Genomic DNA, 16,143 nt, shown 5'->3' on the forward strand with positions numbered 1-16,143 from the left:
TCTGTCAGCGTTCCTGAGACACATGCCCAGATGATGTTTTCAATAAATGCCAGTCTGACTATGCAAGGCTTTTTAAAGAGCCTATTTCTGAGAAGATAATCCTCTATCCAAGGACATCTATTCTACTGGTATCAGTGAACAAGAGGAGGCTGGAAGGGAATGACTGCTTGATTTTTTGCAGTGTACCTGGTTTCGCCAAAGGATGAACTACAACCACTGATGAGGGTCTCAGCATGCTGCCTCGAAGACGTACCCTGTTTTGGCCGGTCTTCTTGTCCACCCTCACTAGTGATGGCCTAGCCCAGTCAGAAAACCACAGGTGGTCCTCAAACACCGCTACAGCAAAAGGGTGGCCTAAAAGACATTAGGTTTATCATTTCCACATCTGTAGAACACACACAAGAAACCCTGTAAAGGGAAGCATTGTCTGCATATAGATCAACTTTTAACACAGGGGCCTAGCTATAGCCAGTGCTCCACTTTGATTTCCCATGGAGAGGGATATGTGTCCGTGGACAATGGACCAGGGACACAGGTTACTTGTGCTCTTAGCAAAGGAGGCTGTGACACATGCCTGGCTCAGTACACGCTCTATACTTCTGGTGACTTCCAACCAGATCTAGCTCACAAGATGCTTCTACCTCACACATCATCATTTCTTGAGGCAGCCTTGGGACCGGCCTTTCAGAACTAGAGTACCTCCCTCCTCTGCCACTGCATGGCCTGGGCAGAGAGCTGCTGAGGTGCCACAGCCCCTTTTGCAGCCTTCACAATAGAAGGAGGAAAGGAGCTCATGGCATGTGTCATCCTGCATAAGCATCCTGGCACGGGGCAGCCTGGGAGCTACAGACACTGCAGCCACCGACTCCTGGTAGGGCCCCAACGCCAGTGTGCAGCCTCTGCAAGCGCCCAGAGTACATGCAAGTGCAATGCAGAGGGGCATATGACCAGCTAACATAAACCACAGGAGGCAATAGGTCATCCAGGTAACTTCCTCTCTTTTCACTGATGACAACAGGATCCTAGACATCAGCTTCAACCAGGCACCTAGCAATTCCAGGACTAAGAGTAGCTGCAAGAAATTCCACCCCAAGTTCAGAGCACAGGAACTTTTCCTTGGTAGCATAACATTATCTGCACTAGGAAAACTCAGATCCCTAGTTTGACTTCCAGACATAAGCACAGCAATTCAGAATCCAAAGGACAATTTCATATAAATAATGGCAGACATAAAGATCTTTACAAAATTATTCTGACTCTTTCTAATCTCTCATGATAGAAAATTGTTATTAGTTCATATGGGACTATGCATAGGAATCTCCTGCTTTCAAGGTAGCCTTTGGGCAAGCTTTTTGCAATGGAAGGTGCTATTCTCCCATGGATGCTATTCTTCCATGGATGTACAATTGGCTTCAGAGTGGATGCTTCCTGGCTGAAGCAGGTTTGCTTTGTTGTGGTCCTTTGAGCCTCAGTGGCACTGCACTCTACCATTGCAGTCTGAGCCCCTCTGAAAGGTATGTTTTTTTAAGCACATGATTTTTATGGTCTGTGCTTTTGCTTCTTGATGTAGACCTCAACTAGGTAGTGTTCAATTTCAGTAATGAAATTGGGATCTCAACATGTATTTTCTTAAAAAAAAAAAAAATTAAAAATCAAAGGCAAGAAAATAAACAAGAGATAACCAATACAGATAACAATTAGAACCTTGGGAAAGGAGTATGTATTGATAAATTCACCTCACAAATAAACTGAAAAAAAACAGTCCTGGAAAAAAAAATTCTAAGACACTGTATAAGTGTTCTTTAGTGTTATTTGAAGAGTGTATTATTGGCAGCTAACTACCTCTACTGACCCATGCTTAATCACTGATCTTGATTCTTACCTTATCTTCCCATTAAATTTGAACTACTAGACCAAGATCTAGATACTGTCCCCAACCAAACATTTCCTCACAGTTTGAGGAGCTGTAGTTTGCACTATTCATAAACAGCATTCTGTTTTGACCAGCAATTTATTAACCTCTTATTTTGCAAATATATTAAGGATTAAAATCAGAAGCGTAGTGTCAGTCAATGGAGACAACAGGAACAGTATAAATGCGACCCACTGCACAAACAAAAGGGATAGTTGTGTTCTTCCTTGCCTTGGGCAGCTTATTATGGGCTGTGTTACTTACAGCTGAAAATGGGATTAGATGGAAGAGCAGAAATAATTTACCTGTTTGGCACGCAGCTCTACTGAATGAGCTCTCAGTACAGGGGCACTAGAGGGAGCTGCTGTTATAAAAATTCATGTTACAGCAGAGCACCTATGAAGAGGTGCCACCTTCCCGCCCTCCAGTGTACAGCTGTTCAACAACAAAACCTGAATTCCAGTCTTCACTAACAGCATTAGCAAATTATCAGGACATGCTTCTCTTAAATTCAGGTCTTCAGCTCTCATGCTCTCTCTCTTCATGCTTCTCTACAGGTCTTCAGCTCTTTCACTTCCTCACATACAGATGTTCATGTCCTTTTCTCTCACCTCCAAACAGGTGTATCACTTCTCTTTTCTCATAATCCATGTTCCTATAGTGCTTCTAGCTCTCCTTCTCTGTTTTCTCCCTGTAAGACACTGTCTTACTCCTTGTGGAGAAACAAAATGAAACTCTGATCAGATTTCAAGGTCCTCCTTTGCAGATCTTCCCCATTCCTGGCGGAGGCAGTTGCCACGGGAGCAAAGGGAAGAGAGAAGGCTGGAAAGTGTCTCTCCTTGGGCCTTTTGATGTCTTATAAACTGAAGGACACTAATTCCTCCAGGACCTCACTTCACTCATCTCCAAAGGACTGGGAGGGCATCTGGCTTAGGTGATGAACACAAGCCTTCCCAGAGTGCAGACTAGAACAGAGGCTGCTCAACAGAGTAACCTTAAAGTTACCCACGGCAGTCATGGTATTGAGCTATGAGTCCTCACTCTGCCCATGTCTTGTATGCACACCTACAAAATGGTCCCCAGAGAGATCCCATGATCAAAAGGAATTGTCCTCTCCAGAAATTAATTTGCCATGTACAAGATTCTTAAACACATGGTTTACTTTGGACGTGGTACAACATCAGTTCCTTGTTGTTAACGCCTCTGTTCTCTTGCTCCAGAACAACACAGTTATGTGTCAAGCAGTAGAAATCTTAGCCATAAAAACTACCAGCACATTGTAAAATCATTTTTCATTTGGTATCTGTTGTGTGTTTAGAATCCTTCCGGTGCTCAACATTGCAGATACAGGTTTGCTGTTCAAGGACCTTAAAAACTCAGATTAATTCCCTTTCTTCTTATGCCAATATAACTCACTGATGCAATCAACACAGCAAAACCTGAATTAAACTAAGCAGCCATGCATGGAAAAAGAAAACCACATTTAAATTTTTTTTATTCTTTTCATTTTTTGTGAAGGCAGAGGATTTCTCTGTGCAATGCAAAGTGACTTGTTCATAAAAGCAGAGAGTGTTAGAAAGACATGCTTTTGTTAAAATGAATAAAAGTCAGCTGGGTAATAGAATGAAGAACTTAAGTGCTGTCATTAACCTCAACATAGCATGGGATATATAGCACAGCAGCTGGCCAGTAGTTTTCATGCACATATGCAGATACACATACACATGGACAAACAGCAGTAGGTAATTATCAACCCCAAAGCCTCACCTACATCATTCTGTGCAAGAATTCGACGACCAGAACCATCCAGGTTTGCGCTCTCAACCACAGCCTGTTTAGCATCACACCAATACAGTTTGTCATCCAAGTAGTCGAGAGCTATTCCACTGGGCCACACCAGGCCAGTGCTGGCTACGACCCGGCGATCGAAGCCTTCTAATGAAGAGCTGTCAATCCGCGGATTGACCCCCATGTCAGTCCAGAATAATCTCCTTCAGAAAACAAAATGAATACAGGAAGTCAGTAAGTAAATGTTTGTCCTCCTCTGCATGGAGTTCTTTCAAAGCAGAAAGGTCAGATCAGAGCAATACAGCCATGGCCCACAGGAGAAGAAGTGCACGCTTCAAGCAAACATATTGGCTGCTGATCTTTTCACGCCTGCCATAAGACTCCAGGTGATTACACTGGGACTTATGCACAATCCTCACCCTGTTCACTGGCATGAAACCTTTGGAAAACAACTCCTGACTGTTAACTGCCACAGCTCTTCGTAGCTTTTTGATTTTCCATGTGACAGCTGATGGTGTTTAGCAAAACCAGAAAACAGAAAATGATGCATTAGCCAGACCCTTGTCTAAAGAGGGATACAACAAGAAACAAATGAAACTAAAATTACTCATTACCCATGGAAAGCAAGCAAGAGTAGGCAGGTTGTTTAAAAAAAAATACACCAGGTCCAGAATCCTTCTTCCTTTAATAAAATCATGATTCTCAGGGTCTCCCTCTAGAGTCCTGTGTGTTACTCACTGAGTGTTTAGCAGTTTTCAATGAACAGACAGTGATAGAAGGCAACTCAAAATGGGGATAGCTATAATTGCAAATAATGTCTGAAGTTTGGGCTCATCTTCCCAACCATAAGTTGCCTCTGTCAGGTTTACTGAAATAACCCAGGGATTCACTTAGCTTTAGTTACACAAGTAGTTTTGCTCTAACTAATGCAAGGATCAGTATTTTCAAAATATCTAATTGTGTTTCACATCCCTCTTTAATATTTACAACTATGGACATTGCCATAATGCTTGTTCATCCTTTCACCATTAACTTTCTAAAAAGGAAGAAGCTTTTAATGATCTTTCTTCCTCCCTTTCCCCTTGCATGCTTTGTCTCTACCAATAATGCTACTAAACAATCTGGCAGAACCTACCTTTCTTCAAAGTATTCCTGCAAAATGTCTCTATAGTATTCAACCTTTACTGAAAGATTCTTTCAGGTCTTTTACAGGCAGAGGAAAGCTAGCAAAACACCCTCCCAAACCTGCTTCTTTCTGATTCATCAGTACTTAGTTATAGCAGGATATGAGCATCAAAACAAAATTTAAAGAACCAGATTTAAAATGATCCTGCTACAAGCATATTGACTAAAAATCTATGGGACTTTGCCATTGATTGAAACAGCCAGAATTTCAGCAAGAGTTTAAACACATGGGATCATTTCAACATTAGTTAAGAAGATACAAGGTGCATTTAAAGCAAAAAATCTCCAGAACAGTAAATTAGGCTTAGTTTCCTCTGAAACTGAAACATGGAGTAAAGATAAAAAAGGCAGTTTTGTAAGCACTGCTGGTTAAAAGTAATTACCTTCTTCACACTACTAGATATGGAACCATCCAAGTTTGCAGTGTGGCACCTACAGCTGTCAGTGACCTCAGTTGCTCATGCTTATCTTTGGCTTAAACTGCATACAGTATCATTAATGCTCCAATTACTTTCTTCTAAAATCTATATGAGAAATGAACATGACCCAGCTCATGAAAGAAACCCTGCAATAAAACATTACAGTTCACACAGCTCTGCAAGGCAATGACTAACCCAGCATGAGACTAATGTATATTTTGACTGCCAAAAGGGCAAAGCTTGCACACTCATTTTTAAAAATCATCCACAAGAATTACATGATTTATTGTGTTTATCACTCCTTACTTAGCAAATGGGTGAATGGCAATTCCTCGGGGCTGGGAGAGATCCTCCCAGATGATCATTTTTCTTTGCATTCCATTCAGATTGCTCCTTTCAATGCACACCTTCCTGCAACACACAGAGCACTGTTAGGTCCTCCCTGCCATCTTTTTAATTACCTTCTTGGGCTGAATGTACTAAGATTTTGCATTGCTTTAGTTTAGCTGCAATAAATAATTTCACAGCGATGGGAAGTAATCCTGCTGATGTGGGATGTCTAGTTGTTTTATCAACAAGTAATTCATGTTACAGCTTCATTATCTGCTCCAGGGCATGATGATAAAATACCAGCTGGTCTGCAGAAGACATGAAGTTCTCCTTCTTTGGATGAATAATGAATTGCAAGTATGATCACTAATAGATAAATGCTAGCTTTAAATGAGTCAGGAGAAAAACCCGCTCCTAACTGAATACCATTACCAAATGTGCAAAGAATTTTTTTAAACAGTACTTTTACATAGAATTTTTCATCCAGAAATCACTGGTCATTACATCTATATATATATAGATATATATATATCTATATCTATATATATCTATATCTATATCTATATATATATATATATCTATATATATAGATAGATATATATATATATATATATGTAATATATATATATTACATCTATTTTGCAGGAAAGAATGAAGGGTAAAGTTCTTAAGATTACTCATAAAATCTGTGGCCAAGTCAAGTATAGAATCTACACTGCCAATCTTTCAATTCACCTTTTTTCTAGAAAACTGATTTTATTGCTGCAACATTCGTCTTCCCAAACAAATATCAGCCTCTACCTGCAAGCAAGCCTACAGCCTACCACACCTCTTTGAACCTTCAAAAAGAGGCCCAACAGAGATGGAAGGAGAAATATATTCCTGCAAATGTGAAATATAATCAGGTAAATGCAGTGGGTGAGAAGGAAGTCACAGGTTCAAATTCTCATATTCCCCCTGGACTCCTGTCTTATGGAGAGAAGTACCATAATCTCCCATTTGACAAGAAACACTGGCATATTTCTACAGCAGCTCAGTCATGTGACAATATTATACCCAAAAGCAAGGAAGTGGACTAGCAGAATATTTTAAATGGAGAAGGAGGGTGGTCTAAACACTCAAAATTACTTTCTATTGACTAATGAATTATGGATCATATTGAAAGCTCATGACCACTCTTCAAGGAGGCTTCCCTATCTGTTGTGATCTGAAACTGCCTTTTCGTCAAGGCTTAGTTTAGTTTCCCTCTGCATATAAGCTTAGGTATCAGCTGAAAGGTGGTCACATTGTCTGGCAGCAGTCATTCCTCTTTTATCAGAGGTAATTGACAAAGACTCTGCAATAACATGATTCTAGCTGTCAACAGCACTGACTTCTACCCATGATGTAATCAATACAGTAATATTCTTTCTTATATGTATATATGTGTAAGTGTATATATACAGGTAAAGAAACACAAAGATATACCTATACACACACACTCACATGCAGTGCATGTATATAATAAACAGTGTAAGGAAATATATTCACATGCACATGTGCACATACCTATATGTATATATGCAGTGCATGCTTTAGATTCCTTGCAACTGAGTCCAAACCCTTGCTTCTTGGAAAGACAAAGATAAAAATACAGTAGCAGACTGCAAGTGAACTTCCAGCATTTTAGTTTTAAAGAACCTTCCAAATTATATACTTGAGACTAAAACTACCCAATCAGAATGTGAAGCACTACTGAATTAGAATGATATCTCAGCTATTTCTGCATCACCAGTCATTTATTCCAAATATTTTATGGCATGCTTCAACATAAATGTACTGTGGAGCATGTACCCTCTGTCTGTCCAGTACAATTTACGGTTAATCCAGTCCACAGCAAGGCCTTCGGGTGTATCTATAGCTCCATGAACAACCTTTTCACGATCTGAACCATCCAGATTAGCTCGTTCTATCCATTTCAAGGCAGTGTGGGCAAAGTAGATCTGTGAATAAATAACAGACAAGGTGCCATTAGTTCACATCTCACTTTCTATTCTACCTCCTCTGTTTAGTAACTCCATTTCTAAAATACCTTTTTCATCTGGAAAATTCCCTAAACTGCTTATTCACAAAAGGCTGCACAGGTAACCCGTGATCCCTGATCAAATAAAAAGGCATTTATCCTTCAACCAGGATGACTTCTACAGGCAGCTTGTGCTTAGCTGTAAATCCTCGTTGCCCTACATACAGCCCTCTGAATATCCTGTAGTTTTGTTTCAGCCAGCAGCTACTTCACATGAAGCATAGCTGAGGAATCAAAAGTAGGAACAGGCAGTAAGAAGCACGTTGTCATTTCACTGGCTGCTCATGTTGAAAAGGGAGAAGTGTGGAGAAGATAGTAGCACTCTATGTATATCAAGGAGCTGGGAAGGGAAAAAGGAGTTATAAAATTTACTTCTATTTTTTTCCACTCTTTTATCCTGCAGCTATCTTAATTTTTTACTAGGTGTCTATTCTGTAAGGCTCCAACATTTCCAGAAGAGGTTTCTTAGTTTGGGGTCAAAAGAAAAGTTCTTTCTGGTAGGGAAACTATGTTTGCATTTTCCAAGGATGTGTAAACTTTGTCTTGCATTCCAATACCAGAGGATACAAACACTGTATGGCACAACCATATGAAAAGTAGTGCTGAGGCTTTCTTTGGAAATTGTAACAGCAAAACAAATAACTTTGCTTTGATGCTGACCATGAGGTCAAACACAACAGGAGGGAGCCTCTAGCCTTAGCACAGCTAATTCTACACTCTGGGAGCACAAAGGGGTGCTGCCTTGCCACTCAGCTGACATGACCAGGCTCCTGCAGCCTGGCTGCCCCCCTGCATGTCCCCCCATCTCTGTACTGCCACCTAACACCACAGGAGGGGATCCCAGGTGCACACCAGAGTCACTGGCACAGCTGATCCACACTTGGCACAGTACAGGGCAACTGCTGACTCTTCAGCAGAACCCTATTTTGGGAGCAAGTGGAGATGTTCCAGAAGTGCCTGAAGTGCTCCTCCTGTAAATGCAGATCTGGTAATATTCACATTTGTTTAGCTGGGTCCATCTGGGCCTTGAGATACTTCCAACAACTTAACTGAGCTCCTCATCAGCTTTCACTGTACTATCCAGTATTTCTTTGCAACACTTTTACAGTGTAAATAAGTCTCTCCATGGGAAAATATAACTTATATTATAAACTTATATAACTTGCTAAAGAGTTAGCAAGGCACAGCTGAACTCCTGTTCTTCCCAACTCTGCAGGCAAGGAGTAGGACATTAGGATGTGGCTACACAGACAAACAGGTCTTTATACAGAGAAGATTCCTGTTTCCAACAGCACTATCTAGTATGTGAGGAGCACATTTTGGAAGAGCAATAGACTCTGTGAGCATTCAGCAGTTTTGCTTAATGATATCAGGACATGGGAAACAATTCTTGTTAAGATTACTCCAACATTTAGTAGGGATCATACAGATTTAGCTGGATAGAATAAAAGATACTTTTGTTTGTACCACTACACAGTGGAAAAACCCCACAATATATTTCCAGAAAACAATACTGCAGTCTTAATGGAGAAAACTCACACAAAAGTTCTTTAAAATTGAAATCATGCCTGAAGTGAATTTACACATCCAAATTCTCTGTGAACTATCATTTTCAATGTACAAAAAAGAAATACTTAAAGGATGAAACTCTTCAACTAATGTTCGGCAGCCTATACCAGTTGTGCTCCTAGACAGGCGACAGAACAACGAGCAGCATAATGCATAATCCAGATCACTGACAGAGAAAAGGTTAAGGCACATGAAAGCTCAATCCTTTTGTCCTTGCAACACTCCAGAATCCTCTCATTTTTAATGCCTTACCTTATTTTCCACGGGGTCAGAGTCCAGTGCTAAGACTACTCCCATCTGCCAGTCAAGTAAACTTGTGTAATCTGTTCCATCAAAACTGATCTGGCGGATATCTTGGCCATTTGCAAATAACAAAAATGGCTTAGGACCTGTCGATTAAAATTTGCCAGTATGTTAGTTGCATTAATTTCAAAGCGATCTCTAACTTGTAGTACTACCTAAGTAGCGTTGAAATAAGTAACAGTAAAAGACAAAATGAGAAACAAAGGCAAAAAGAAATTACAGCAATTTTCCTACACTCCACTTGCCTAAGAAATTAAAGAAAAATATGAATATAAGTTTACAGTATCTGCCTCAACATTTTTGACAAAAGGAGTCACTAGTCCTGCTGCATTTCAAACTGAGTGGCTTAGCTTGGAGGCAATCATCTCTCTATATTTCACAGCATCACTATAAATGCCAGAATAACTTGAATTTTGCCTATGGAGAAGTCTTTTGTAATAAAAGCAAGAAAGATACTGTCCTCCAAAAAAAAAAAAAAGAAAAAAAAAGAAACCACCCACACAGCTTTCCCCTTATTTCAGGCACAAATCAAAAACTTCTTTTCCTCCTCTCTCTTTGGCAATTGCTTATACCTTGCTGATCACCAGACTCTGCCCTTTTCTCAGAAGGAACAGAAGGGTCTGGAATCCAAAAGTGCACACCAAACACCTCAGCTTCCTGGGGCCAGTGAGGGAGAAATATCCTTGTATGGAAAGTCCTTTAATAGACTATTCCCTATCCCATTCACCAAATACAGAGATTCCAGCCCCAGTTCTGTAACACTGTGCAGGAACTATGTCCATATTTATGTGAAGGCACAAAACTTTGAGTACTGCAGGACAGACATCCACAATATGGGAGCCTGGAGTGAAACGCTGGAGATCACAGATTGAACTTTCTGTGAAGGAGACAGAACCATATACTGGCACTTGTTCTGGTTTATTTCCAAAATAGCTTGTCTTTCCTAACAACTGATACTTTCCAAGTTTCACAAAGTAATCTAAAATCAGTGCAAAAAGGGATCCCAGTTGATCCACCTTAAAGAATTCAAAAAAGTTTGCTTTTATTGGCAGAAATATGCAGGCATACCAAGACACCAACCTATAGCAGTGCAGTGCTTTCTGTCTCGCTGAAGCCTATATCCAGGAAAACAAGCACACTCCCAGGAGGATGGGCTTAAAGAAGTGCATATCTGACTGCAGCCACCATTATCTGGAGATGTGCAACCTTAAACAGAGCATTTGTAAAATTTTACTGTGCCGTTCTAAAAAAAAAATAAAATACAACAAAATCAGAGGTATAAGAGAATTGTTCATTCTGCTCAGGAAGTCTACAGTGCAAATCATCTCAGTGACTGTAGATTTACCAAAAGGCTTTCTGCTGAAAGCAGAAGCCTAGTGAAGTGAAAACAAATTAGTAGTAATTTGTTCCAGAGTTTTCCTGAAAACTTACAACACAGGATGTTGTGTTGAAACACAAAGTGGGATGGTGGGATACATAAAGAGAGACGGTCTTTAATGTGTTTCAGAGAACTCTTCTCCCATGCAAATCTCATCTTATCTACATCAGAGTTATAAATTTTATCAGACTTTTCACTCCATGCAAAGAAACAGCAAATTAATACCATTGTCTCCCCAGAAGTTAATTAGGGTAGGATGACAAATTGATACTTTCTAAGAAAAAAGCAAGATTTCATGTAAAAAGAAACCACTCTTCTGTTATTTTTTCTGTTATATTCTCAATACCAACACGAGCTAGCAAAACAGAAATAATGACTAAATCTATGTATAAAGTACAGGCCACAGTATGAAAGGGATTAAAAGGGAAAGAGGATATTTCACAGCAGAAGGCTATCAGTAATGGAGCTATCTTGACCCTTAAGACTGAAAAGATGCAGTTGAGAAGCTACAGTCCCCTGAATTTGGAAAATTGCTGAAGTGGGGAATTAGAGATTGAGTGTAGCAGCTTCAAGTATTGTGACTGCAAAAATTCCATTTGTGGGTAAATTAGAATCTGAATCTGGAGTGCATGATGCCAATAAAATTATCACCCAAGCCTTAATTTTGTACATATATGTCCTCTCAAGTATAAATTCGAGATGTCTCCCACAGCAAAAATCTGTGATGTGCCTTGATCTGTGCTGACAACAAAAGAACTTGGCCAGCAAATATTGGATGTTGCTGCTACTAAAATCTATTAAAAAATGAAGATGAATACTGCTCATGTCGGCACCTTACATTCTATTGTACAATCATTCACAGCTGTTCAAAATGAATGTAAAATGCCTTCATTCACTCCTGGCTCTGGGTGCCAAGAATAAACAGAGCCTGGCAGTCACTTCAACTAAGAAAAATGTTACTTACCTGTGCATGTTTTGCCATCCACTTTGAGTACAGATCCTTCTGGGCAAAAGCAAACAGGGCCTTTAGTTGTCTGAAGGCAGCCGTGACTACATCCAGTGTCATTACTTGTACAGGCAATTAGCTCTACGGTAATTTAAGGAGGAAAAAAATCCTAAATGATGATAAATTTTTTTAGTAAGCCCCCAGTAAGAGATGTTAACACCTTCTTAAATAGGAAGAGAAGAAGGAAAAAAATAGGGAAAATAAATATATAAATAAATGGAAGTGTGATATTTAGAGTAAAACACTTCTGCAGTCTTTCTGTGGTTTGTTATGCTGGGTTTCTGTTTTACTTTTCCAAATTTTTTCTACACCTTCTCCTAATTACAGCCAAGGAAAAACCCAAAATTGCTGAGTCCTGAAGCCATTTTGCTTACCAGCCTTAAATTTTCCAAAATTCTCTGAAGATATGTTATCAAAATAGAAGTAATTTTGAAAACTTTCTTTCTTATATTTCATCAAAAATAGATCAGGTTTTAAAAACTACAAGGAATCTATACTGATAGAATAAGTATAAAAGACAATGAGGAAGAACTACTTTCCTACTACTCCAAGTGTAAAAGAGCTAAAATCAATCAAAACCAGAGATGAACCTTCCAGAAACAAAACTATGTTCCTTAGTGTCAATATTAGAAGTTATAAGGGCAAAATTATCTGATGACTTGGCAATATCTTTCCTTTGCTTGCTATTAGAAATATTGCAGTGCCAACATATTTTTATTAGTATTTATTTAGTGCAGTTTCACAAGATGTGCTCCTTCCACCTTCTGCATTGCAGTACTCCAACTCTTTGTCCCAATTCTAGTGCCATATGACAGGAACTAATGCAAGATTTCCACTGCTTCTTCTATTAATCAGCTGCACACATTGGCCTAAATGGTGCATAGCTCTTGCAAATATTGCCTCTGCAGGGCAACTACATTCTGGACTGAACTGTGCCAACCACTTCAGCACAGAGAATAGGATCCAGAAAATTCTTTCTGACCAGAGCTTGTGGCTTTAGATGGAGAGCTTCATAAAGGACTTGGAGGACAAAGTATCAAAATCTCTGGCCAGCATTTGGACTTCTCATCTTCTGTGAGTCTCTCTCTCTAGCTGCATAGCTGGTGAACATCTGCCTTGTGCTGCAGGTCACACTGTCCACCCTGCATTCCTAGCCTGTGCTAGAAAAACATTATTTTCTATCTAATTTGAGCCACCCAAAATGCAGGCATACAGTTCAAGCTGGTCATCCAAAGCAGGACTGAGTTGCGCAGTGTCTAAATGTTGTTTTGGATGCAAAATGATATCTCATCTCCCAGTAATCTCTGGCTGCAGCCCTCCCATAGCTCTTCTGCTGCAGTTGGCTGCCTTCTGCAGCTGTCACACACACCCTGGACCCCCACACTGGGGTCACTGAATCCTGCTCCTGGCTCCCTCTTAATAAAGAGGAAGAAGTGGCTCTTACAGAATCACAAAATATCCTGAGTTGGAAGGGACCCACAGAGATCATCGAGTCCAACTCCTGGCCCTGCCCAGGACTCCTGGAGTCTAAAATTGACTGCTAGAGTCTGTCATTTCTATGGCTATATTTATTCTCCAGTAGTGATATTTAATACACCCTAGATCCTTATCCTGCCATGATCCACACAAAACTCATTAGTGTGCACTGGCACTCCTGCTTGGGACTTATACCAATGTTTTATTTCCACGGAAACAAAGTAGAAGGACCTTTGTCTATGCATAAGTTTCAATTCAAAAGTGACTGACAATATTCCAAGACCTCAAAACTTGGAAGCTTTTCACATTTTATGTTCTAGACTAACTCCAGAAAGGCTTAATTCATTTGTAGGCTGAGCATACACATTTAATTCACTAATTTCATACATATTAGCAATACTGTCAGCCCTGATCTGAAAAGAAAATACATGATGCTGTGAGCTGCTCTTTCAGAGACTGGGTAAAAGTCTCTGAAAGTCTCTTAGAAAGTGAGCCAAATTCAGAGACCACATTTAAAAATACATAACTGCTTATCCACCTGGAATGTGTCACTGGGCCCAATCTGAGAAGAGATCTCTCTGGAGACATGACTTGTATATTTTTTCCTCCTCTGAAGAAGCATATACAATTTCTCACGTGTAACTTACGCTTCCTTAAACCCGACACCTGAAATCAGTTCACTCACTTTAAGCTGATCCTGCTTACATAACATGGGATTGGAAGCAAGCAACGCAATCCACAAAACTTTCAGCAGTTCCAGTGTGAAATGAGGACTCTCTCCAATAGGATACTCCAAGTGTTTGTCTATTACAGCTCCTTACCATGACATGTTTTCCTATCAGGCAGCAGAACAAAGCCTCTCGGGCAGGTGCAGTAATAGGAACCAGGGATGTTCACACAGCCTAAAGTGCAGCCGTGATTCCAGAATCCACATTCATTAATATCTACCAAAAAAAAAAAAAAAAAGAACTTCTTGTGTCAGAATAACCTTGTCAGCCAATATTAGGGAATAGATTAATGGAACAAAGTAACAGTCTGAAAAAGTACATGCTTTTTTTGCATTCATTTCACAAAAATGTGTTTTTCCTAATGAACTATAAGAAAACAAGTTTGCAGACCTCATTCAAATCAGTGTTAAAAACCTTCTAGCAAAACATACTCATGCTCTGTGTGTCCAGCATAGGTGCCTAGAGGACTTTGAAAAAGATGCCTTTCCATACAGATTCCAGTGCCATTTAAATCCTGTGCACATCCAAAACACTTACATTAGACACCTTCTTAAAACAAAGATTTTTTTTTTTAATTTGGATTCAACATGACTTAAGTAAAACCCTCAAAACACAAGTGTAGTAAAAGTTGAAATTCAGGAATCAAACTTGAGAATTTCCTGAGAATTGGAATACTGATGCTCAGGCAAGTTTGTAAATCCTGCAATCTAGGAATTCTGATGCCATTATGTCTTGTAAAATCTGGTCATGTAGGGAAAGAGATACTTTAAAAAGTATTAGGTTATCTATTATCAATAGCAATTTTAGATTTTTAATAAAACAATCCAGATAAAAATATTTAGAAGCATGTTAAGAATTTTTGTCTTTTTTGAAATGATGCTTCAGACAGACATTTTGTTGCTGGATTATTGCAAGTTTCACCTTTGGTGATACACCCAGTTTCATCCTTATTACTAAAACTAAATTAGCACACATAAGCATTTCTACTTATCCAAAGCTCCTTTATCTATTCAGAATAAGATCAAAATTTGTCGCAAGAATAGTACCAATGACACTTTCATAAGTCTCTTTTAAAATTATTTCACATTTGGAAGGACACAAAACTGATATTGCATACTGAAATTTTAAAAAATTTATATTAATTTTTCAAACTCAAGATACCAAGTAAAAGAACAGAAGATTTTTTTCACGTGATGGAATAAAGCTGATGAGAAATGAATGTATTACCTTCACAAAACTGTTTATTTCGACTTAAAATAAAGCCACTAGAACATTTACACCGATAAGTCCTTGAGTCTGGCCTGCAGATTCTTCTTCTGCACTTTTCTCTATTCAAATCACAGATTCCTTTTTCTGAAAGAACAATTTCAGTGTAAGTAGAATGGAATTCTTATCATATTAACCTTCCAGTAGAAAGATGATAAGAGATGTATTTTCTTCTCAACATCTGTTTGCTCAACCAAGCTGAGGAATGTCTTACTAATACAAAATAACTTCATTTTGTTTCCATTGGTAAAATCAGGCAAAAAAAAAAAAAAAACAGTCACTGTAAAAGTTAAAGTACTTGGAATACCAAGAGTAGGTGTGTGCAATCATTTTGAGCTCTATGCCAGCACAAGCAGATTTAGAGAGAGCATGAACTAGGGGATGGTTTGGTTTGGGTCCATACCTAGAGTGACTATGAAAGGGAAAATTCAAGTTTCCTACACCCCCAGTCCTGCACAGTATTATATATTACTTTGTAAAACACTCAGAAATAAGAACAACAGAGAGGGAGCACGCATGCAAAAAAGAGAAGAGAGATTTTCAAGACACAGAGCAACAAAGTTGTTGTTGTTGTTGTTGTTGTTATTAGTGGAGTATCTTTACCACATTGCTGCTCATATTATTTAACAAAAAATATAATGGGTGGTTATTCATTTGGGCAAAAGGTATTAGCGCATTCTAGAGAGTCTTTGTATTGGTGTGGCTCTATGAGAAATTAAAG

The 16,143-nt window shown here is 39.1% G+C and overlaps 1 protein-coding gene across 2 annotated transcripts in view; it reads right to left on the minus strand.

The window, feature by feature from the left end:
- The window catches only part of EGF (epidermal growth factor), a 55,354-nt gene that overhangs the window by 17,820 nt on the left and 21,391 nt on the right, over positions 1 to 16,143 (minus strand). For both annotated transcript variants that reach the window (XM_068187398.1, XM_068187399.1), the window contains exons 7-15: positions 15,384 to 15,509; positions 14,250 to 14,372; positions 11,911 to 12,033; positions 10,649 to 10,774; positions 9,518 to 9,654; positions 7,468 to 7,616; positions 5,611 to 5,715; positions 3,680 to 3,903; positions 187 to 354 (exon numbers count right to left, since the gene is read on the minus strand). In XM_068187398.1, the coding sequence (XP_068043499.1) occupies positions 187 to 354; positions 3,680 to 3,903; positions 5,611 to 5,715; positions 7,468 to 7,616; positions 9,518 to 9,654; positions 10,649 to 10,774; positions 11,911 to 12,033; positions 14,250 to 14,372; positions 15,384 to 15,509 (1,281 nt within the window). The remainder of the gene's footprint in view (positions 1 to 186; positions 355 to 3,679; positions 3,904 to 5,610; positions 5,716 to 7,467; positions 7,617 to 9,517; positions 9,655 to 10,648; positions 10,775 to 11,910; positions 12,034 to 14,249; positions 14,373 to 15,383; positions 15,510 to 16,143) is intronic.

Source organism: Anomalospiza imberbis, chromosome 4 (genome assembly GCF_031753505.1).
Source record: "Anomalospiza imberbis isolate Cuckoo-Finch-1a 21T00152 chromosome 4, ASM3175350v1, whole genome shotgun sequence".
Taxonomy (NCBI): domain Eukaryota; kingdom Metazoa; phylum Chordata; class Aves; order Passeriformes; family Viduidae; genus Anomalospiza; species Anomalospiza imberbis.